Genomic DNA, 21,601 nt, shown 5'->3' on the forward strand with positions numbered 1-21,601 from the left:
ATTTTTGGTTTTGGGTCCCAACAGCTGTACATGGAGAATAATTAATAAAAACATCCTCGAACTTGCATCTGAAGATCCTGCAGTGGCACCTCCTCTTTTGATGTGACAAGTGAAGCTGGGACAATGCCACAGCTTCACTGCCCATGGCACATGCATAGTTAATCCAAGATGTACTCCACCAGCTTTACTTGCCGCAATGCACAGGGAACATGGAAGGAGGTGCTTAAAAATAATCATACATGCTGATTTGGGACACTAAACCACCAGTCCATATTATTCCATTTAAATGGCTTTTTTTATACAAAAACAGCTTACAATTTTATTTTTATTTGAAATAAAGGCAGTACCATATCTGATTTGGAAATGCAACTCGGTTACATTCATTTCCAAGGTTATGGACTGCACTGCAAGACACCTTGAGGGGCAAGTGTAGCATCACAAAGCAGCCTTGTTTTTATAATCCTCGATGGCCACTGAAAGCTCTTTATCTGAATGAGTTTTTTCAGCTCTTGTCACTATTAAGAAATCAACAGAGACCGAATGATAAACCTAAAATCAAATTTCGTGCCAATATTAACCTCTTGTGGAATACCCATAATATATATGTTGTCCTGAAGATATTAAGGCTGTGTGGAGAAGGCTCACGGTTCTTAAAATGGTATTAATGAAAATGTCATCTTGTGTGTCTCGGGTGTTTTTAGATTTTTTGGGGTAGTATTTTCAGACACAACAAAACTACATAAATGTTGGGTCATACTGACCTATAGAATAACTAATATAAAATGATGCCACTAGGAAGTACAATTTGTTCCACAGATCCCACATTACATCTCTTTAAATGGAAAAATAAAAAGTTATGACTTTTGCAATGCGCAAAGTGAAAAATTTTAAACCACTAAATGGATAAACTGTAGACAAAATTTAGACACATCTGATAACTTTTCTCTTTTTAATTTTTCACTCCCCACTTTCAAATATCTAAACTTTTTTATTTTTCCATATAAAGAGCTGCATAACAAATTGCACTTCATAGTGACGGTATTTAATATTCCATGCTGTGTACTAGGAAGCAGGAAAAAAAAATCCAAATGCAGTGAAATTGGTGAGAAAATGTATTTGCACCATTCTCTTGTGAGCTTGTATACTACTGCTTTCACTGTGTGCTCCAAATGACATTTGTTCTTTGGGTCAGTACGATCACAGGGATACCAAATTTATATAGGTTTTATAATGTTTTCATAAGTTTACAAAAATTAAAACCTCCTGTACAAATTTTTTTTATTTTGACATCTTCTGGCGCTAATAACTTTTCAAACTTCAGTGTACTTGCGAGTTGTTTGTGGTGTCATTTATTTCGCAAGATGAGATGACGTTTTCAATGCTACCATTTTGAGGACTGTACGACCTTTTGATCACTTTTTATAAATGTTTTTATGTGTTAAAAAATGACGAAGAATTGACATTTTCGACTTTCGGCACTATTTTCTGTTACGGGGTTGAATGCAGGGAATAACCGTTATCATTGTTTGACATGGTTCAGTAGCTGACACAATCATGGGGAAGACTACTGGCTCGATAGATGTCTAGAACGCAGTCATTGACACACTCAACAAGATGCATAGGCCACAAAAGGTCATTGCCAAAGAAGCCGTCTGATTAGTGCTGTATCAAAGCATGTTAATGGAGATAAAAAAGATTAATGGAGATGGTGTGCAATCAAAAGGTGCACAAGCAACCGGGATCTCAAGCTATATACTGGGGGGCAGGTGCTGGCTATAGACTATGGGGCAGGGTCCGTCAGGCTATATAATGGGGAGGCTGTGACCAATGCATTGTCCCCCCTGGCTTATATTCAAGTCAATAGGTTTTCCCATGTTTTTGTGGCAAAATTAGGGGCCTCGGCTTATACTCGAGTATATACGATAATCTAACTTTCTACAATTATAAGATAATGACTTGTGGGTTTTCCTTGGCAGTACACCATAATCATGAACATTGACATTGTTAAATACTTGAAAAAGTTCACTTTGTTTGTAAGACTGTTTCACCATTTGAATTGAATTACTGGAAGAAAATAAGTTTTTACTGAAATTTTAATTTACTGGGAAACACTTGTATATGAATAAGGTAATACAATGACACTAAGCTAAGAGATTAGGGGACATCACACTGGAGAACTAATAAAGAATTTAATCACTTTGTTATTTTAACTCTTTCCTAGAAATGGTAATGTTATTTGATAACTCGTAGAACATTTAACACACAAAAGATGTGATACTTATTGTCAGTAATCTGCATAATATTATTAGTACACATTTGCTTGCAGTAGTATTTGGAAATTTTACAAATGTGCATAAAATGCGTATGTGAGGAGAGACAAATTTAGTTTCCTTTGAGAATAACGTCAATATAGTGAGAATTTTTAGTGTGTCCCTCAAATACTCCTTCACAAGGACAAATTTATTTTGAGTGGTTGGTTTACCTTTTTGGGGCTGCACACATTTTGAGACGTTGTCTTAGTGTGTAGAAATATTTGGTTTGCTTATAATGTTTTTTCTTTTCTTTTTTTCTCCCCATAGATTGAGAATCTTGGGCAGGGAACGTTTACGAAAATCTTTCGAGGAAAACGAGAGGAAATAGGAGATTACAATCAGATCCATGAAACAGAAGTTCTTCTGAAAGTGTTGGATAAATCACATCGGAACTATTCTGAGGTTTGTTTTAGACCTTTAGAAGACCTTAAAGGAAATCTACCCTCAGTATCAAGCAAGGATAAACCACTTACTCATAGATCCAGTCACAGTGATTGTGGTAATCTTATATTGGTAACCATGGCCTCATTCCTTTAAAAAATAAAAAAAGTTAAGTTATGTTAATGAGCCTGCAGGACTACTCTAGCCGCTCTATGATCTGGCTTTACAGACTAATTATCCATGGAAGCAGAACTCCAATGACGTATGTATGGTCTATTTGCAAACCGTGAGAAATTTACTATGCTTCAGCTCCTCCGTGTAGCCATTTTCAAGCATCCTACCTCGCTTGCCTGCTTTTCTTTCCCAACTATTGCTGATTGACTTTACAGACTGTTACATTGTCTCACTGGTGATGCTGTGTAATAGTATGCTAATGAGCCTGAGAGCAGCACCTTGGGCTCCTTAGCATAATTTTAAAAGTTTATTTTAGAACGGAGATGGCCATGTATTTACAAATATAAGAAGATTATTATAGTCTTGGTACCTGGATCTATCAAAAAGGGGTTCTGGTTTATCATACTTAATTCTGATGGTAGATTATCTTTAAAATAATATAAAATATAGTTGATATTCTTAGTGGTTGTGTGTACTCATTCCCCAATGTTACTTATAATTTAACTGTCTGAAGCAGGGGCATAGCTATAAAGGTGGCAGCCATAGCAGCTGCTATGGGGCCCCCGCTGTCTGGGGGCCCTGGCAGCCAACCTGACACACTAAAGAATGTATGAAGCCTGCTATGGGCTCCTGCCTCTCTTAGTTAGGCCCCTGGTTTGAAGGTAATTTCCTCTCATCTGTTAAACCATTTTGTTCTTTTAACAGCAGTTGTATAACATACTCTAAAGTTATTTCTTGTAAACATTTATTTCAGAGGTCTAAACTTGTCCTGTTTTCCTGACGATATAATGTTGTGTGTTTGACATTTTATGTTTTCTCTTCTTTTCTTTCTTCTATATGGCTTTCAGTCTTTCTTTGAAGCAGCAAGTATGATGAGCCAGTTGTCCTATCGGCATTTGATCTTGAATTATGGCGTCTGTGTTTGTGGAGATGAGAGTAAGTCAAATTTATGTTGAAGTTTGTTATTTTGGTTTACCTTTTTTAGTGTAGCTAGTCTAGATGTGTTTCACTTGTTAAAGTACCATATATACTCGTGCATAAGCCAAGTTTTTCAGCAGAAAAAATGTGCTGAAAACGTCCCCTCTGCTTATACACGAGTCTATTTAAAAAAAAAAAAATTACCCACTTAAAAAAAACAAAAACTTATATACTCACCCGCCGATGTCAGCGCGGGTCCCCGATGTCAGCGCGGCTTACCGTTGTCCCCAATGTCCGCGTGTTCCGTCTTCTTTCTTCTCCGCGGCTCCTCTTCTTTCTTCTTGCTTCTTTCATGGACGCGGCCATGTTTTCTTCTAGCAGGCACATACTTTGACACGGCCGCTGCTGACGTCATAGCATGCGCGGCCACGAAGAAAACATGGCCACGTCCATGACAGAAGCAAGAAGGAAGAAAGAAGAGGAGCCGCGGAGAAGAAAGAAGACTGAACACGCTGACATCGGGGACATCGGTAAGCCGTGCTGACATCGAGGGTGAGTATATAAGTTTATTTTTTTAAGGGCTGTGGGGGCTGGCAGGCTGTATACTACCTGGGGGCTGGCAGGCTGTATACTACCTGGGGGCTGGCAGGCTGTATACTACCTGGGGGCTGGCAGGCTGTATACTACCTGGGGGCTGGCAGGCTGTATACTACCTGGGGGCGGTTTTGACCGATTCTTTTCCCACCCTCGGCTTATACTCGAGTCAGTAGTTTTTCCCAGTTTTTGGTGGTAAAATTAGGGGTCTCGGCTTATACTCGGGTCGGCTTATACTCGAGTGTATTTGGTATAACTCTGATGATTTTTACCACATTGTCATATGTCATTCCCTTTTCTTTCCAGAGTTATGGCATTTTCTATTCTGCAGCTGCTTGTCAAAAATCAATAAATTAATCTCGCCAGTAAGATAGTGGGCCGAGACTAACCTCTTTCCTGAAGCGGAGTAAAATTGAGGTTGCCCTCACTTCCCATGATACCTTATGTTCTTTCATTCAGTAATTTGGCAGCATATCCAGTTAGATCCCTAAAGTAAATTGTACATACAGGATTTATATGGTGACCAGCTTGGTGGCTTTCATCAGATGGAGGAGCATGTAACCAGCAGTAAAACCGTTACTTGAAGTGTTTAGTCTGTGCTGTGTGAGCACCAATGATAAGTAGCTTCTCTGCATTGTGCATAAAGTACAGAGTAGATGGTTGGGGTGCAGCATGGGGTGAAAATAGAGAAAGTTCTGTAGAATCAGAGACTGGGATAGAGGGACGGGGGAGATTTTGTACTTCACTATTCTATGCAGGAAATTTCTGCATCCACATAATTGAACGCACTCAACTCTGCTACACGCAGAGAGCACCTTAATTGGGTAATTTATTTACTTTATTCAATTGATTATTGTATTGTCTTTATGGATGAGCCAATAACCCTCCCATGTTAGAATCCCTTATTGGAAATGGATAATGCATTGCCTATTGGCTTCAGTAGGATTTGTTATGTTATGGGTTCTGTGTGGATTCCTGTGTTTGATTGCAAATATAGAACTGCAAACTGCACATTTTTGTTACCAACAAAAATTCAAGAGAAGCCCTGAACAGGGATGTGAACATTTTTATTTTGTACAGCAAACTGAAACTATCTGTAATTTATAATAGATTGTTACTATGATTGATCTATAGTGTTACACTGATGTAAATACTACACTGCTAGGAAATTTCCTTGTAGCTCAAATCTTGTCATTCATTCTTGGCATCAAAATTTTCTGTGTTTGTTAAAGGGCTTGTCCACGTTCAGCAAATAATTGATATGGTTTGTGAAAGAAAGTGTTATACAATTTTCCAATATACTTTCTGCATCAATTTCTGACCATTTTCTAGATCTCTGCTTGCTGTCATGCTGTAGAAAGGCTTTTTTTGTTTACTTCCATTTACTTCCATTGGATAGAAAGCTTCTGCACCTTCCACTGGAAGTAAATAAAAAAACCTTTCTACAGCAGAACAGCAAGCAGAGATCTAGAAAACTGTGTGGAAATGATACAGAAACTACATTGGAAAATTGCATAATGTTTCTTTGCTGAAAGTGGACAACCCTTTTAATGATTTACCTATCCTAGGATCAAACTATGGAAAAATGATGTGTTAGAATTTAATTTATTCACCTTTAACACTTTTCCTTTAGGCATTCTGGTCCAGGAATATGCCAAATTTGGCTCATTGGACATATATTTAAAGAAAAACAGAAACGCGGTTAATATTATGTGGAAATTAGAAGTTTCAAAACAGCTGGCATGGGCCATGCATTTTCTCGTGAGTATAATATGAAAGCATGCATTGGTTAGCAATGGATTAATTTGTAATACATGTGCTAAACCAGTGAAACCAACTGGAATCATTGTATCAGGAAATAGCATTTTACAAGCGGTCCTCTACTTAAGAGGACCCTCTAGTTTTAGACAGACCTTTCTGCTCACTGTGACCTCTGGTGAAGCTCTCTGGATGCTTTACTATAGTCCCAGGCTGCATTGATCAGCAGTTATCTGTAATTACGTTTTATTGATAATTTTGTTCCCCATTACAGCAAAATATTTTGGAAATCCAATTGTCACTGGGGCAAAAAAAAAAAAAAATTGGTCTGTAGTTAACAATTATAAAATAGCCAAAGAGAACGGGACTAGCACCACTCAGTTAAATGTGGTAAAAGGTTGAAGCCATACAAAACCAACCAAAAAGACATATGCTATGTGACCATAAAAAATATAAAATTTTATTTGTACCATAGAACACCACAACACGAACAGATATATAAAAACATTTAAAAGTGTGACAAAACACACAAATACAACCATACAGGAAGACCTTGCATATAGTGCTGGTCAACCTTTCATGCACCAGAGGGGTAGTTCACAGCAGGGGGAGCTGGTGCATGAAAGGTTGACCAGCACTATATGCAAGGTCTTCCTGTATGGTTGTATTTGTGTGTGTTTGTCACACTTTTAAATGTTTTTATATATCTGTTTGTGTTGTGGTGTTCTATGGTACAAATTGTATATTTTTTTTGGTCACATAGCATGCATATTCTTCTTGTGATTATATAATCAATTATAAAATATACAGTTCCGATTTACATGCAAATTCTACTCAAGAACAAACCTAAGAACCTATCTTGTACGTAACCCGGGCACTGCCCGTATAAGGGAGAAACAAACCAAAGAAGCATGTATGTAAAGAGTTATTCTAAAGTAACATATGTACCATGCTCTCCTTTAGGATTCTTTCACCAATACAGATTATATACAGTTGACATGTACTTGGAGGGGCTGAGGTCTGAGGTGATGCCACCTCTGATTGTTAAACCCCCGTTGTAGTATCCAATGGTTAGATTGAGGGTTGTAGCCATATCGAGGCGCGCCATAAAATACAGAAATTTTAAAAAAAGTTTTCTGTTGCAGTTTTTTTTATGATGGACTGCCTTAACCTGGTCTGAAAGGGCTCTTGTACAAATCCAGCTACTAGTCATGAGTAGTATGATTTTACCAGGGTGAATATATGGCCACTGTGCTTAAATGTAATAAATAAGAAATAATAGTTTTTAAATCTCCACACAAGAAATAAATCTGTTTTTAGTGGATTAAGAAACTAAATTCTCCATATTTACTTTCCTTTATGTAAACGGCTGAGGAATACTTTCTTTATCAGTAGACGTGCAGATGTTCTTAAAACCAGGCTGAAAATCCTATCAGGTGTTCGTTTTTAGAATGGAAGCCCTACCCTGTTCATGTGGTTTTACAAGTAGATTGGTGCCCTTACTTGACCTGGAAAAACGACAGGACCAGCGTTGTGAGTTTGTCCTCATATAACCTCATGATGATCTTCCAGATTTCCTTTCTGGAACATAGGCTACACATTTCTTATAACAGTGGATAACTTGTATTTTTGGGATGCGTAAGAAAATGCTTTATATATTTTTATAAACCGTAACGAACCTTTCTATTGAACCTGACTACTACAAGTGGATTGAAATAGCATGGTATACCATCTTCTGAGCAGCTGTGTATTGTATTTGTTATATCCTGAGCAGTCCTGCCATTGTGTCCATTGTACGCTGTACCACATACCGCATTGTTTTCTAGTTGTGTCAGGAATTTATAAACTAAAGCAAAAGATTAAAGTGGATGCAACAATGTACAGCTTTATGATGTTTTAGCCTTAAGTGGACAAAAAATATATGAGCCTACAGCCTCTCTATGAACCCCTGTCACTTATTCACCTCTTACTTTGTGACTTTCTGCTGTCTGACTCCAGAAAATGCTCTGCAATGACTGGACGTCTCTTGACTTCAGCAAGCAAAAAAAGCAGGAATGACCTGGAACGCATCTGATCCAGAACAATCCTGCATTGCACAGAAGGATTTTTTCATTTGTGTTTTGTATATTATGTGTTTTACATTAATTCATATATTTTATTTTGTATAAGCTTATTCTCTTGTTTTCTTTTCATACTCCAGGAAGATCGAAATCTAGTACATGGTAATGTGTGTCTGAAGAACATTCTGCTGATCAGAGAAGAAGACCGGAAAACAGGAAATCCTGCTTTCATTAAGCTCAGTGACCCAGGAATCAGCATTGCTGTTCTGCCAAGGGAAAGTAAGTGTAGCTAAGAATACGTTATGTATTTCTTAACCCTTTAAGGACACTGCACCTTTTTGTTTCTGCTGCTCCATATTTCGCTCCCCACTTTAAAAAATCCATAACTTTTTATATTTTCAGTGTACAGAGCCATACAAAATGTATTTCCTAGTCATAGTATTAAATATTCCATGCCATGTACTGAGAAGCTGGAATAATTCCAAATGTGCTGAGATGTGCAAATGTGTTTTTTGGCATATTTTCTTTTGGTCCCAGGCTCCAAAGCTTTCACTGTGTGCTCCAAATTACACATCTACTTTATTACTTTGGTCAGTAAGATCACAGAGATACCCAATGTTTACAGGTTTTGGTATGTTATTATGTTTTAGTAGATTTAAAAAATTAAAATCTTTTGTACAAAAAAAATTCTTCATTTAGACATATTCTGAACTAAATATTTTTTTTCAGACTTCAGCACATGATCGGGGAGCGGCGATCCGTCGCCATGGTAGGCCCGAGGCTACTCCGGATTAACTTATTCATTACAATGTGATGTCAGCACATTGTAATGAATGAGGAAGAAAATCCCTATGTACTGCCATACTGTAGTATGGCAGTATATGATAGGATAGATCAGACAACCTAGGGTTAAAGTACCCTAGGGAGTCTGAAAAATAGTAAAAGTAAAAAAAAGTTTTAAAAAAAATTATAATAAAAAACCCTAAAAATTATATTCACCCCCCTTTCCCTAGAACTGATATAAATATTAATAAACAGTACAAATCATAAACACATTAGCTATCGCCGTATCCGAAAATGCCAGATCTATCAAAATATAATTACGTTTTTTCACTGTGTTTTACCCCGTAGCGGAAAATAGCGCCCAAAGTCGAAAATGGCACTTTTTTGCCATTTTGAAAAATATAAAAAACATGATCAATAGATCGCACAGTCCTAAAAAATTATAGCAATGAAAATGCCATCAAAAGTTGCAAAAAATGACACCAGCATGGAATATTAAATACCGCTGCTTTGAAGTGCAATTTGTTACGCAAAAAATTAGCCATAACACAGCTCTTTATGTGGAAAAATAAAAAAAAGTTATAGCTTTTTGAAGGTGGGGAGTGAAAAATGGAAGTGAAAAAACTAAAAAGGGCCAGGTCGTTAAGGGGTTAAGAGAAACATATTGTACATAAGGATGAGAATGTCACTGTACACAGGCAATGAACACAGGCAATGTCTCCAACATGACTTTCTCTACATGGTGGCATTAAGTCTCTGTGTAGTGGGAAGCCCAGCTTTAAACTGAAATGCCATTGTAGAATGTTGTGTCCTGTTCTATCCTTCCATCCACCTGTCCCTAATCCAGTCCTATACCCACAAACTGACCTCTTTTAGGGGTAAGACTAGAATAATTACATGATTTTATGAAACTGCAATATTGATTTATGCAAAGTTCTGTGAAAGGTTAGCAATTCTTTAATTTCATACTTCATGAAAATTATTGAAAATAATTTAACCCCTTCCCGACATTTGACGTAATAGTACTGCATCGCAGGAGGTGCGTTCCCGCAAAATGCAGTACTATTACGTCATGCTTCTGGCACCGGCTCCTGAACGAAGCCGGCGCCAGAAGCTGCAGGTGTCGGCTATATATTATAGCCTACACCCGCCTCCAACACCCGCGATCGGAGATTTCTCCGATCGCGGGTGTTAACCCCTGACACGCTGCGGTCGCGCTGACTGCGGCATTCAAGGGGCATTCGAGAAGAATCGGACCCCCCGCGGCGCTTACCGGGGGGGTGCGCTGCTCCGATCGCAGCCCCGGGACTGCCGGTGCCCGGGGCTGCGCGATCCTCCTCTATGTGCTGGTTCCTGCCTTCTAGCAGGACCCGGCTGTAACACACTGAGCATGCACAGCATCTGTATTACACTATGTAATGTGAAGAAGAGCTTGAACAAGTGATCAGTGGATCATTTGTTCAAGCTAACCTGTAAAAGTTAATAAAAAAAATGTTAAAAACATTACATAAAATAATTTTTTAATAAAAGAATTAATTAAATAAAGTTAAAGTCCCCTAAACACAAATATTCCCTATACACATGCAATAAAGTGAAAAAAACACAAAATCGCCAAAAAACCCCACATATTTGGTATCGCCGCATCCGTACAATAACTCAGAAACATTATTGGACCCGCTCGGTGAACGCCGTAAAAACAAAACCCGAAAAACACGCCAAAAATGTACATTTTTCATAAAATCTCTACACAAAAATGTTCTAAAAAGTGATCAAAAAAAGTTATGTGCGGAGAAATAGTACCACTGAAAAGAACAACTCAACACGTAAAAAATAAGCCCTAAACTAGCTCTGTCAATCAAAAAATATTAAAGTTACGTCTCCGAAAAGATGGCAATGCAAAAACAAATGAGATTTCCTCTATATTAGTTTTTATCCAGTAAAATTGTAAAAATAAATGAAAAACTATATAAATGAGGTATCACCGTAATCGTAGAGACCTATAGAATAAAGATAATAAGGTATTTTTAGTGAACGATGTACGACCCCCAAAAAATACGAAAAAGAAAGTAAACCGAAATTGACAATTTTCTTTTCACCCATACATTCAAGAGTTAATAAAATCTCATCAATAAGCTAGTGACCCACTAAAATGAAGTATTTGTAAAGTGCATCTCATGTCGCAGAAAATAAGCCCTTATATGTCCAAATTGCCAAATACATAAAGATTGTATAGCCAATAAAAAGTGACAATACATAATCTGCTCTGAATGGCGCAGCTTCCCTTCGATGCCCTGGCGTGTGCCCATACAGCAGGTTACCACCACATATGGGGTATTTTTATACACGGGAGGGATTGGGTATCAAATTTTGTGGAGCGTTTTGGTATTTTATCCACTGAGAATTTGTACATTTTTTGAAAAACACATTAATTTAGCCAAAAAAAATTTACTTTCAAAATTGCATCCGATTTTGTTTTAACCCCTGTAAAACAATTAAAGGGTTAACAAACTTCATAAAAGTTGTTTTACGTACATTGAGGGGTGTAGTTTCTATAATGGGGTAATTTATGGGGTTTTACTTTTATTTATGCCTCTCAAAGTGATTTCAAACCTGAGAGGGTCCCTCAATAGCAGGATTTTGTGTTTTTTATGAAAATGTGAAAAATCGCACCTAACGTTCAAAGGCTCATAACATCTTACAAAAATAAGAGTATGCATAAAAACCATGTCCACATAAATAAGACATTTCGTGAATGTTAGTTATTAAGTTTTTTTTCGATTATGACTATGTATGGAAAAAGTAGAACATTTTGAAGTTTGAAAATCAAGAATTTTTCCAAATTTTCACCAAATATCTGATTTTCTCATAAATAAATGCAAAACATACCACCAAAATTTTTCAACTAACATGAAGTATAAAGTGTCACAAGAAAACAATTTCAAAATCACTTGGATATGTTAAAGCGTTCCGAAGTTATAACCACTTATACAGGGCAGATTTGAAAAAATGGGCCGTGTCAGGAAGGTGAAAAGTGGCTTCAGCATTAAGAGGTTAAAATACATTTATTTGTAAAAGTTCACAATTTTCTATAAAAACATTTACTGTATATATTTATATTTTCTGCATTTATATTTAGATACTGTTCAGGCAGTCGTTGACTTATGAACATCAAACATACAAACAAAAACTGTGGGTCCTATGGACCCTGCCTACAGATTGTTGCAGCTTTGGGCTAAAGTGAATAAAGTAGCTGAGCCCAGAGAGCTTCAGTGTAGAGCAGAGAAAGTGAATGTGAAATATATAAACATCAATATCAATTGTCCACACTTGCCTATGCTATCAAAAACAAAAAAAAATGTCAGGAGTTGCAATCACAAAATATACCTTCTTTCCGACTTGCATACATATTCAACTTAAAGGGCATCTACCATCAGATTTATTGCTGGTAGACTGCCCAAACTTACTTGGTTGTTCTTTTATCTAGGGGTTGGCAACATTTTCTTATGTCCAGGAAAGTCCGGATTCTTCTAAAAAAAAAAAAAAAAAAAAAGAATATGCACGCCCCCACCCATTTCATTTTAGTCTGGTCCGACCCGCCAATCAGCAGACAGCTGGCGATGTCATGAATATATTATCAGACGATGGAGCCAAGAGGTGACTGAGACCCAGACATAAGAAAAGCATTGCCACTCCCTAGATACAAGAACAAACAAGTAATTTTTGAGTATCAATATCTATCTGTAGTAATATCCATATATGTAATGATGAAAGTGTCCATTAAGAACAAAACAAACCTACAGAACCTATTTCATAATTCGGGGACTGTCTGTATAGATAATTTGCCTCATTTTGCCTTTCTTACAGTTGTTTACTTAAAGTTTTCACAAAACTTTGCCGTTCTAATTTAGTGAATTGTGTTCGAAGAATAGAAAATTATATGTTGAAGTCGGTACTCTGTATGAAACTATTAATCTCACTGTTTATAATATCTTTTCCCTTTAAGTTCTTTTGGAAAGAATTCCATGGGTTGCTCCTGAGTGCATCGACAATCCAAAAAATCTCAGCCCGATGGTAGACAAGTGGAGTTTTGGCACCACCTTATGGGAAATATGTAGTGGTGGGGATAAACCCCTCAGTGCACTGGATGCACAAAGAGTAAGTCAGAGCTTGGATTGTAGCTTCTTGTGTCTGAAGGAAGTAGTTGATTGATGAAAACAAAATGTAATATTTAAAGAAAACACCTGTACAGCAGCACATAGAACCGATGCCTTTACAATGGGGAAGAAAGTATTTAGTCAGCCACCAGTTGTGCAAGTTCTCACACTTTTAAAAAGATGAGAGGCCTGTAATTGACATCATAGGTAGAACTCAATTGTAAGAGACCAAATGTGAAAACAAATCTAGAAAATCACATTGTCTGATTTTTAAAAAATTTATTTGCAAATTATGGTGGAAAATAAGTATTTGGTCACCTACAAGCAAGCAAGATTTCTGGCTCTCACGGACCTGTAACTTCTTCTATAAGAGGCTCCTCTGTCCTCTACTCATTTCCTGTAGTAATGGCTTCTGTTTGAGCCACTATGGTAATGACTAAAGAGCTGTCGAAGGACACCAGAAACAAAATTGTAGACCTGCACCAGGATGGGAAGACTGAATAGGCAATAGGCAAATATGCAAAGTTTTCCAGGATGGGATGAGGAAAACCACGCCTCTTTTAGCTACCTTGTAAGGCAGCTCCATTGACATCAAGCATGACCTACAAGAGGCATTATGACATGATGCAGGATTAAAACCAAACCAGTATATTCCAGAAGGAACAGATGCCCAACTGTAGACAGCACTGTTTTAACCTGATTGGGTTTCCTCAGTACAGCGTAGGGAACTGGTTTGGCTGGGCTGTAATAGGCAAGCAGCTTGGTGTGACAAAATCAACTGTGGGAGCAATGATTACATAATGGAAGACATACAAGACCACTGTTAATCTCCTTCGAACAGGAGCATCATGCAAAATCTCACCCCGTGGGGTGAATGACCTGCAGAAAGCTGGGATCAACTTAACAACGGCTGAGTATGGTGCGAGTGACTCTGATCCTGTAGTGCCAAATGTTTTCCCATGCTTAAGCCCTTACATATCCAGGCCCATCTGAAGTTTGCTAAAGAGCATTTGGATGTTCCAGAAGAGTATACAGAGAATTTAATATGGTCAGGTGAAACCAAAGTAGAAGTAGTAAAACACAACTTGTCGTATAACAAGGAGAATGAAACCTGAGGTGCATACAAAGAACACCATTCCTACTGTGAAGCATGGGTAAGGCAACATCATGCGTTGGGGCTTTTTCTTTGCAAGGGGTCCAGGAGACTGATCTGTGTACATGATAGTATGAATGTGGCCATGTATCATGATATTTTTAGCACATACCGCCTTCCATCATCAGGAGCATTGAAGATGAAATGTGGCTGGGTCTTTCAGCATGACAATGATCTCAAGCACACTGCCCAGCGACAGCCCCAAAATGTCACTCCTCTAGAGGTGGTCTTCATGGAGGAATGAGCCAACATACCAGGAACAGTGTGTGCCAACCTTGTGAGGACTTACTGAAAACTTTTGACCTTTCTATTGAGATGAAATTTTGTTATTGACCGAATACTTATTTTCCACCATAATTTGCGTATAAATTCTTTAAAAATCTGATTGTCTTGAGTTACTTTCTCATTTTGTCCCTCAAATAATAGATCTTTCTATGATGTCAATTACAAGCCTTTTTTTAGTGGGGGAACTTGTACAGTTGGTGGATGACTAAATACCCCCCCCCCATTTATACTGTACATACTTGAGTATAATGTGACCCAAGTGTAAATTCGAGGCACCTAATTTTTACCACCAAAAGCTGTGAAAACCTATTGACTCGAGTATAAGCGAGAGGTGGGAAATGCATTGGTCACAGACTCTCCAGTATATAGCCGGGCCAGCCCCCAGGGGTATATAGCCCGGTCAGCCCCCAGGGGTATATAGCCGGGCCAGCCCCCAGGGGTATATAGCCGGGCCAGCCCCCAGGGGTATATAGCCGGGCCGGCCCCCAGGGGTATATAGCCGGGCCAGCCCCCAGGGGTATATAGCCGGGCCAGCCCCCAGGGGTATATAGCCGGGCCAGCCCCCAGGGGTATATAGCCGGGCCAGCCCCCAGGGGTATATAGCAGGGCCAGCCCCCAGGGGTATATAGCCGGGCCAGCCCCCAGGGGTATATAGCCGGGCCAGCCCCCAGGGGTATATAGCCGGGCCAGCCCCCAGGGGTATATAGCCGGGCCAGCCCCCAGGGGTATATAGCCGGGCCAGCCCCCAGGGGTATATAGCCGGGCCAGCCCCCAGTATGGCCAAAACATAAAAAAAATAAACTCTCACCAAAAAAAAAAGAAAAAAAGTACTCACCATTCTGACGTCCCGGGTAGCTCCTCTTCTTTCTTCACGTGCGCTGCCTCCAGGTCAGTGACAGGTACATTGGCACGGCTCTGCTGGCGCACAAACTAAGATGTCAGCAGCGACTGACATCATAGCATGTGCGCTGACCGGGTTGTGTGCACGTACGTGTTGCTGAGCTGGAGCCAGTGCATTTGAAGAAAGACGAGCTGCCTGGGGCGTTAGAATGGTGAGTACTCTGTTTATTATTTTTTTTAAATACCAGCATACAAGCTGATGACAAAAATTGTGCTGAAAAACTCTGCTTATACTCGAGTATATACGGTAAGTATTAGGTTCATAAACTAAAAAAAATGACCATGGCAAAACCAGATACAAAAAAAAGAAAAAGTTTACTTACAGTTCACTTGCATGTGCATGTTAATAACTTGACTAAATAAGCACAACTGAAGACAAAAAGCTGGAATAGTTTTGAAAAATAAAATATGTACACTACACACCTTAGAAAGTAATTGTACCATAAACTATCCGTATTTCCTAATAGCAGACTACTCAAATTAATTATCTCACGTAATAGTTTACAGTTGTTGCCCTATTCTTGCGATCATGCAATGAATGCTGTTTGGAAAAAAAACTGAATGATTTCCATATATTTAAACTTGAACTTTTAGGATAGTTGCATATTTGCAGAGTTTACCAATGTGTACCCAGAACAACTGAACTGAACTCAGAAGATCTTTTTCATCCCCTTAAATCTAATGATTCCATCGAAGACTTGCATACAACAGAAAACTGTGCAAGTCTAGGTTCACATCACATCATAGCCATCCATTGTAGGCATATGTTAAGCGGATTGCTGACAAACACAAGGCACATACAGTGGGATATGTGCTCTTTTTCCTCTCCAATCCTCCTGAAAGTGGGAGGAGTGAGCATCAGCAGCCAACGATTGGTTGCTGATGATGTTCAGGGTGTTTTTCTCGTGTTTCCCTTTTATGGACAGGGACATCACTGGGGACCTCCCTGTGTGTACGCTAACTGGAGGCCAGGGGGTGGATGCAATGTGTTACATTCATCCCCCATAAGAACCAATGGAATGACGCACAGAAAATTCTGGATTGTAAATGTATATAATGTTCATCTCTCAGCTCTGTATGACTAAATCTCTAAATCCAATCTTGTATAATAATTCCAGCTGACAATAGAATAATGCTTCCTTTTAACACGATAGTGCTCTGCGCCATACTAAAAAAGTGAATTTAAAAAGTTTTAAATAAAAATAAGTTAATGAAAAACCCCATTATACATTACGCTTACATATACAGGCAGTCCCCGGGTTATGTACAAGATAGGTTTTGTAGGTTTGTTCTTAAGTTGAACAACCTGGAACTTGTTTGTCAAGTCGGAACTGTATATTTTATAATTCTAGCTACAGACACATTTTTATATATAGTGCATAGCCACCCCAAAATAGTATAGCTGAAAAATGCATTTCCTCTCTTGCATGACAACATTAATGGAAAAACAAATATTTTATAAAAATTTCTACATAGCATTCCACCATGCTTAAGTTGACAGAGCATTTGTTGGTGTTAAAGTTTAGTAATGTTAAGGGTTACCCAAGAAAACTAAGGGACCATGTGAGGCAAGCTATTATTCACCACTAGAAATTCATATTGTCATTTCATTCCCCTTTAATTGAGATTTGAAATACAGTTTGGGTTATATGCGTCTTCTATTATCTATTATTATCCATTATCTATTATTGTATTATAGAAATTGCAATTTTATGAAGATCGACATCAACTCCCCACACCAAAATGGATTGAGCTTGCAAATCTGATTAACAGTTGCATGGACTACGAGCCAGATTTCCGGCCCTCATTTCGAGCAGTCATTCGAGAACTGAACAGTTTGTTCACTCCAGGTAGGAATCCTCTTACATATAGTGATTTATTTGTTATGTTTTGGGGAAAATACAGGAAATACAACTTATTGCAACTGTGTTATTTTTCTTAGACTATGAATTATTGGCAGAAAGTGATTTACTTCCTAGTATAAGAGTTGGAGTATTTGGCTTTTCTGGGGGCTTTGAAGACCGTGATCCAACCCATTTTGAGGAAAGACATCTTAAATTCCTGCAGCAACTTGGCAAGGTATTAAAAAAAACAATTGTTCTTTCTTTGTTCTGGTGCTTGGTTCCAGTAATCCCTGGTTCTCCTTAAGCCCTCCTGTGAAAACCTAATTTAAGACAGGCACCAGATGCGCCAGCGTGAGATGCCCCAGCATTGTAGTTAAGTTATGGCTCACAGAAAGAAGTCCCATGTGGCAGTTATTATAAATCTACTGCAATACAGTTAAGCAGTTTTTGCACATAATACTAATCTTCACTTACTCAAAATGCATCTAAAGGTAAAATCTGGTATCAGCAGATGGAGAGAGAAACATGCATGTCAGAAAGCCACAGACTTTTCATAGGACCAGAAGAAGGGCATCCGTAGAACAAACCATCTGTTGTCTTATATCATCCATGCTCCTCTCTCCTTTTTTTCACTCATTTATGAGAATTACAGTTTACAATCACAAATACAATTATAGCACATGCATAATTTTGGCATAAGTTAGGTAAACCAGGAAGGAGAGACAGGAAATTCCGACTCCCCGTTTCTCTCCTCCAGGGCCGTCTCCAGGTTTCAGTGGGCCCCTGGGCAACAGAGCCTCATTGGGCCCTTTTGCAGTGAGCTCATTTAGGGTGAAGATACACGGTGCGTTTCGGTTGCATTCACACTGCATTTTGTAAATATTAATAGTAATGTAATCAGGCAAATCACCTCATCTCAGCTGTTGTAATGCGTTTCAAAATGCAATGAAAACGCAACCCAAATGAACCGTGTGACCGCACCCTAAAAACACATAAACTACAGCCCCTATGGAATAATTATATACAGTCCCCATGGCTGAACACTGAGAACTTACATCAAGAAGAACTAGTGTTAGTATATACAGTTCTCCCGCCAGCACCCGGCATACTTGAACAAGTTAGGACCCCAGTATGCTCTGAAGGAGAGGGGAGAGCAGGGGAGCCTTGCAGGACTACAAGTGCCAGCCTAGAGGAGAGGAGGTTTGAAGAGGAGATCTGGAGGCCTAGTTCATTCAGGACTACAACTTACAGCATGTCCAGGATGAGAGTGGGAGGCCCTGTTGATGCAGGACTACAACTCTCAGCATGCCCTGGAGGAGGGTGGGGCTGGTTCATGCAGGACTACAACTCCCAGCATATCCTGGAGGATGGGAACTGGTTCATGCAGGACTACAACTTCCAGCATGTCAAAGATGAGGGTGGGAGGCCTGGTTCATACAGGACTACAACTCCCAGTATGTACTGGAGGAGAGGGAAGTCTGGCTCATGCTGGATTACAACTACCAGCATGCCCTGGAGGATATGGGGGGGCTGGTTCCTACAGGACTACAACTCTCAGCATGTCCTACAAAACAAGGGGAGGCCTGACTCCTGAAGAACTCCTTTCAGGTTCTGCAAAAGAGGGGCAGAGCATGGGAAAAACTACCCCACTATGCTGCAGGAGCTCTAGTTGGAGCTGAAGTTATGCTGCAAGGCTCTTACCATCACCTCCTAGTATGTGGGCAAGTTGCAGAGCAGGTCTGTGTGCAGCACTTCCTCACTGACATCCTCCTCCACACATCGTTCTAATCCCAGTGCAGGCTGCAGCTCCGGAGCTTCAGCACATGGTTCCCTGATCTCCTGGAGGCTGTGGCTGGAGGCTGTGGAGGATGCAAAGCGGGCGCCATGGAGGCTTTCTAGTTCTGGGGGATTCAAACCCCTTTACAGCACCACAACCTGCAGGAAATCACTTTACTAAACTGCTCCTCTCCCAGGCTGTAGTCTGCCTGCTGTGTTGCTCCCATCCCTGAGAGCCGGCGCCAGCACCTGTCCTGCTGCAGCGCACATGAGAAGTGAGAAGTATGAGTGCGGTGGGCCCCCGTGACATTGCAGGGCCCCGGCACTTGCCCAGGTATGCCGGGTGCTGGCGCCGGCCATGCTCTCCTCATTCCTTAAATCCTCTATATTTAAATCTATAATTATCTAGCATGAATATTTCATATACAAAATTCCAATTCCATCTTGATTCTTTTCTTTGGATTTATTACACCTCCTTCAAACAATTCTCTGTCCCTGCTCATACCTATTTTTATTTTTTGTGCCACATGCTTTGTCCTTCTATTAAACTGTATAATAAATCTGTTCAGCACTTTAACCCCTTAATGCCAAAGCCACTTTTCACCTTCCTGACAGGGCCCATGGGAGGGATCTGATTTCACGTACGGGACCCTTGCACGCCGCGGTCATGCATGGCCACAGCGTGTAAGGAGTTAATGCCCACGATCAGAGTTAAGGGATGCTAGAGACGGGTGCCAGCTGTAATATACAGCTGGCACCCGATGCTTCTGCTACCGGCTCCGTTTTTATTACTGCAAAATGCGGGAACGCACCGCCTGCCATGCAGTACTATTGTCAAATATCGGGAAGGAGTTAAAAAAGTAACAAGTGGTTAAATTATTTGCTCCAACATGGGATGTACTGCTTTAGAAGGCTCTAACTCCACCATAAATGTCCAACATTTAGAAATAACAGATTTACTGTGTAACTGCAGGTTTTTTTTTTTTTTTTTTGTTATCATATGAAGTATTTAGTCTAGTCCGAACTAGACAACATTTGTAGGTAAATTGAGACACACTAAAAAACTTTGTAATGCACGTTCATAATAAGAAACCTATGAATTTGTCCTTACGTACTTCTTCAATCATATCCTCCTAAGTGGATGCTGTCGAATCTGATCTCGTTATTTTGAGAGCAACAAATTCTGTACACTAAATAGTGGTTGTGGCACAACAGCAACCCTGGATGAACCTTCAGGATAGCCCTAAAAGTAGACAGAAATAACATGTCATAGTTTTGACAAGTGAAAGATTGTCCTAAAATGTCCTCATTGGTCATAGATGAATCTTTTGCAGGGTTTACTGAGAATCTTGGTAAACCGTTTGGTGCAAGGGCAGAGGTAACAAAAACAAAAAATGAAGCTTACTCACCTGTGTGACGCTAAGAACCACTTTGTTCCACAATTTTTTATGTATGCATAATAAGGCATAAGATTAATATCTGCTGCGTCTTTTTAAGGGCAACTTTGGAAGTGTTGAACTATGCAGATATGACCCATTACAAGACAACACTGGTGAAGTTGTAGCGGTTAAGAAGCTCCAGCACAGCACTGAAGAATACCTTAGGGATTTTGAAAGGGAGATTGAAATTCTGAAATCCCTGCAGCATGAAAATATTGTAAAATATAAAGGAGTTTGTTACAGTGCAGGTAAGTCCATAATTTTGAGTGTGTCAGTAATTCGTGCTAGTTCGCATATAATATTTACGTAACATTAGAGGAAAATTTAAAAAAATAAAAAAACATTGTTTTTGCCTGTTCAGGGGACTCTTACATGGAGAACCTGACTTTTTGATGGCTTTTTTAAAACAGATTAGTGAAAATTAGCCCCACAAAAATGAAGGGTACACTAAAATAAGACTTGACTACCCTCTGAACCCACTTAGTAGTATCGGAAGAGCCTTGCATGGCAGCTTACATCAAGTGCATGCCATCAGGGTTGTCATGAGATGGTTGTCCTACCATTTCTTACTTCTTTCTGCAAAAGTATGGATCTGATAACATTTCCAACAAAGTTCAGGATTTGACTGAAATGCAACATTTGATGTAACCATATTGTTATGTTATTTGTTGAAAAAAAATAAATAAGTAAGGTACAGGCAGTCCCCGGGTTACATACAAGATAGGGTCCGGAGGTTTGTTCTTAAGTTGAATTTGTATGTAAGTCGAAACTGTATATTTTACAATTGTAGATCCAGACAAAAAAATTTTTTGGCCCCAGTGACAATTGGAGTATAAACATTTTTTGCTGTAATGGGACCAAGGGTTATCAATAAAGCTTCATTACAGACACCTTACAGCTGATTATTACAATCTGGGACTATAGTAAAGCATTCAGAAAGCTTTACCAGAGGTCAGAGGGGTCTGTCTGTAACTATGGGTTGTCTGTAAGTCGGGTGTCCTTAAGTAGGGGACCGCCTGTATTGCCATAAACTGTGGCTTTTTTTTGCTGGCAAAGCATAAAGTAAAATG

General features: G+C 39.3%; 1 protein-coding gene across 2 annotated transcripts in view; it reads left to right on the plus strand.

The window, feature by feature from the left end:
* Positions 1 to 21,601, plus strand: part of JAK2 (Janus kinase 2) — a 134,313-nt gene that overhangs the window by 103,995 nt on the left and 8,717 nt on the right. For both annotated transcript variants that reach the window (XM_072151912.1, XM_072151920.1), the window contains exons 12-19: positions 2,580 to 2,714; positions 3,716 to 3,803; positions 6,013 to 6,140; positions 8,338 to 8,476; positions 12,984 to 13,135; positions 17,172 to 17,322; positions 17,415 to 17,551; positions 20,590 to 20,779. In XM_072151912.1, coding sequence (XP_072008013.1) covers positions 2,580 to 2,714; positions 3,716 to 3,803; positions 6,013 to 6,140; positions 8,338 to 8,476; positions 12,984 to 13,135; positions 17,172 to 17,322; positions 17,415 to 17,551; positions 20,590 to 20,779 — 1,120 coding nt within the window. The remainder of the gene's footprint in view (positions 1 to 2,579; positions 2,715 to 3,715; positions 3,804 to 6,012; positions 6,141 to 8,337; positions 8,477 to 12,983; positions 13,136 to 17,171; positions 17,323 to 17,414; positions 17,552 to 20,589; positions 20,780 to 21,601) is intronic.

The sequence above is a fragment of the Engystomops pustulosus genome, chromosome 1 (genome assembly GCF_040894005.1).
Source record: "Engystomops pustulosus chromosome 1, aEngPut4.maternal, whole genome shotgun sequence".
NCBI classification, from domain to species: Eukaryota; Metazoa; Chordata; class Amphibia; order Anura; family Leptodactylidae; genus Engystomops; species Engystomops pustulosus.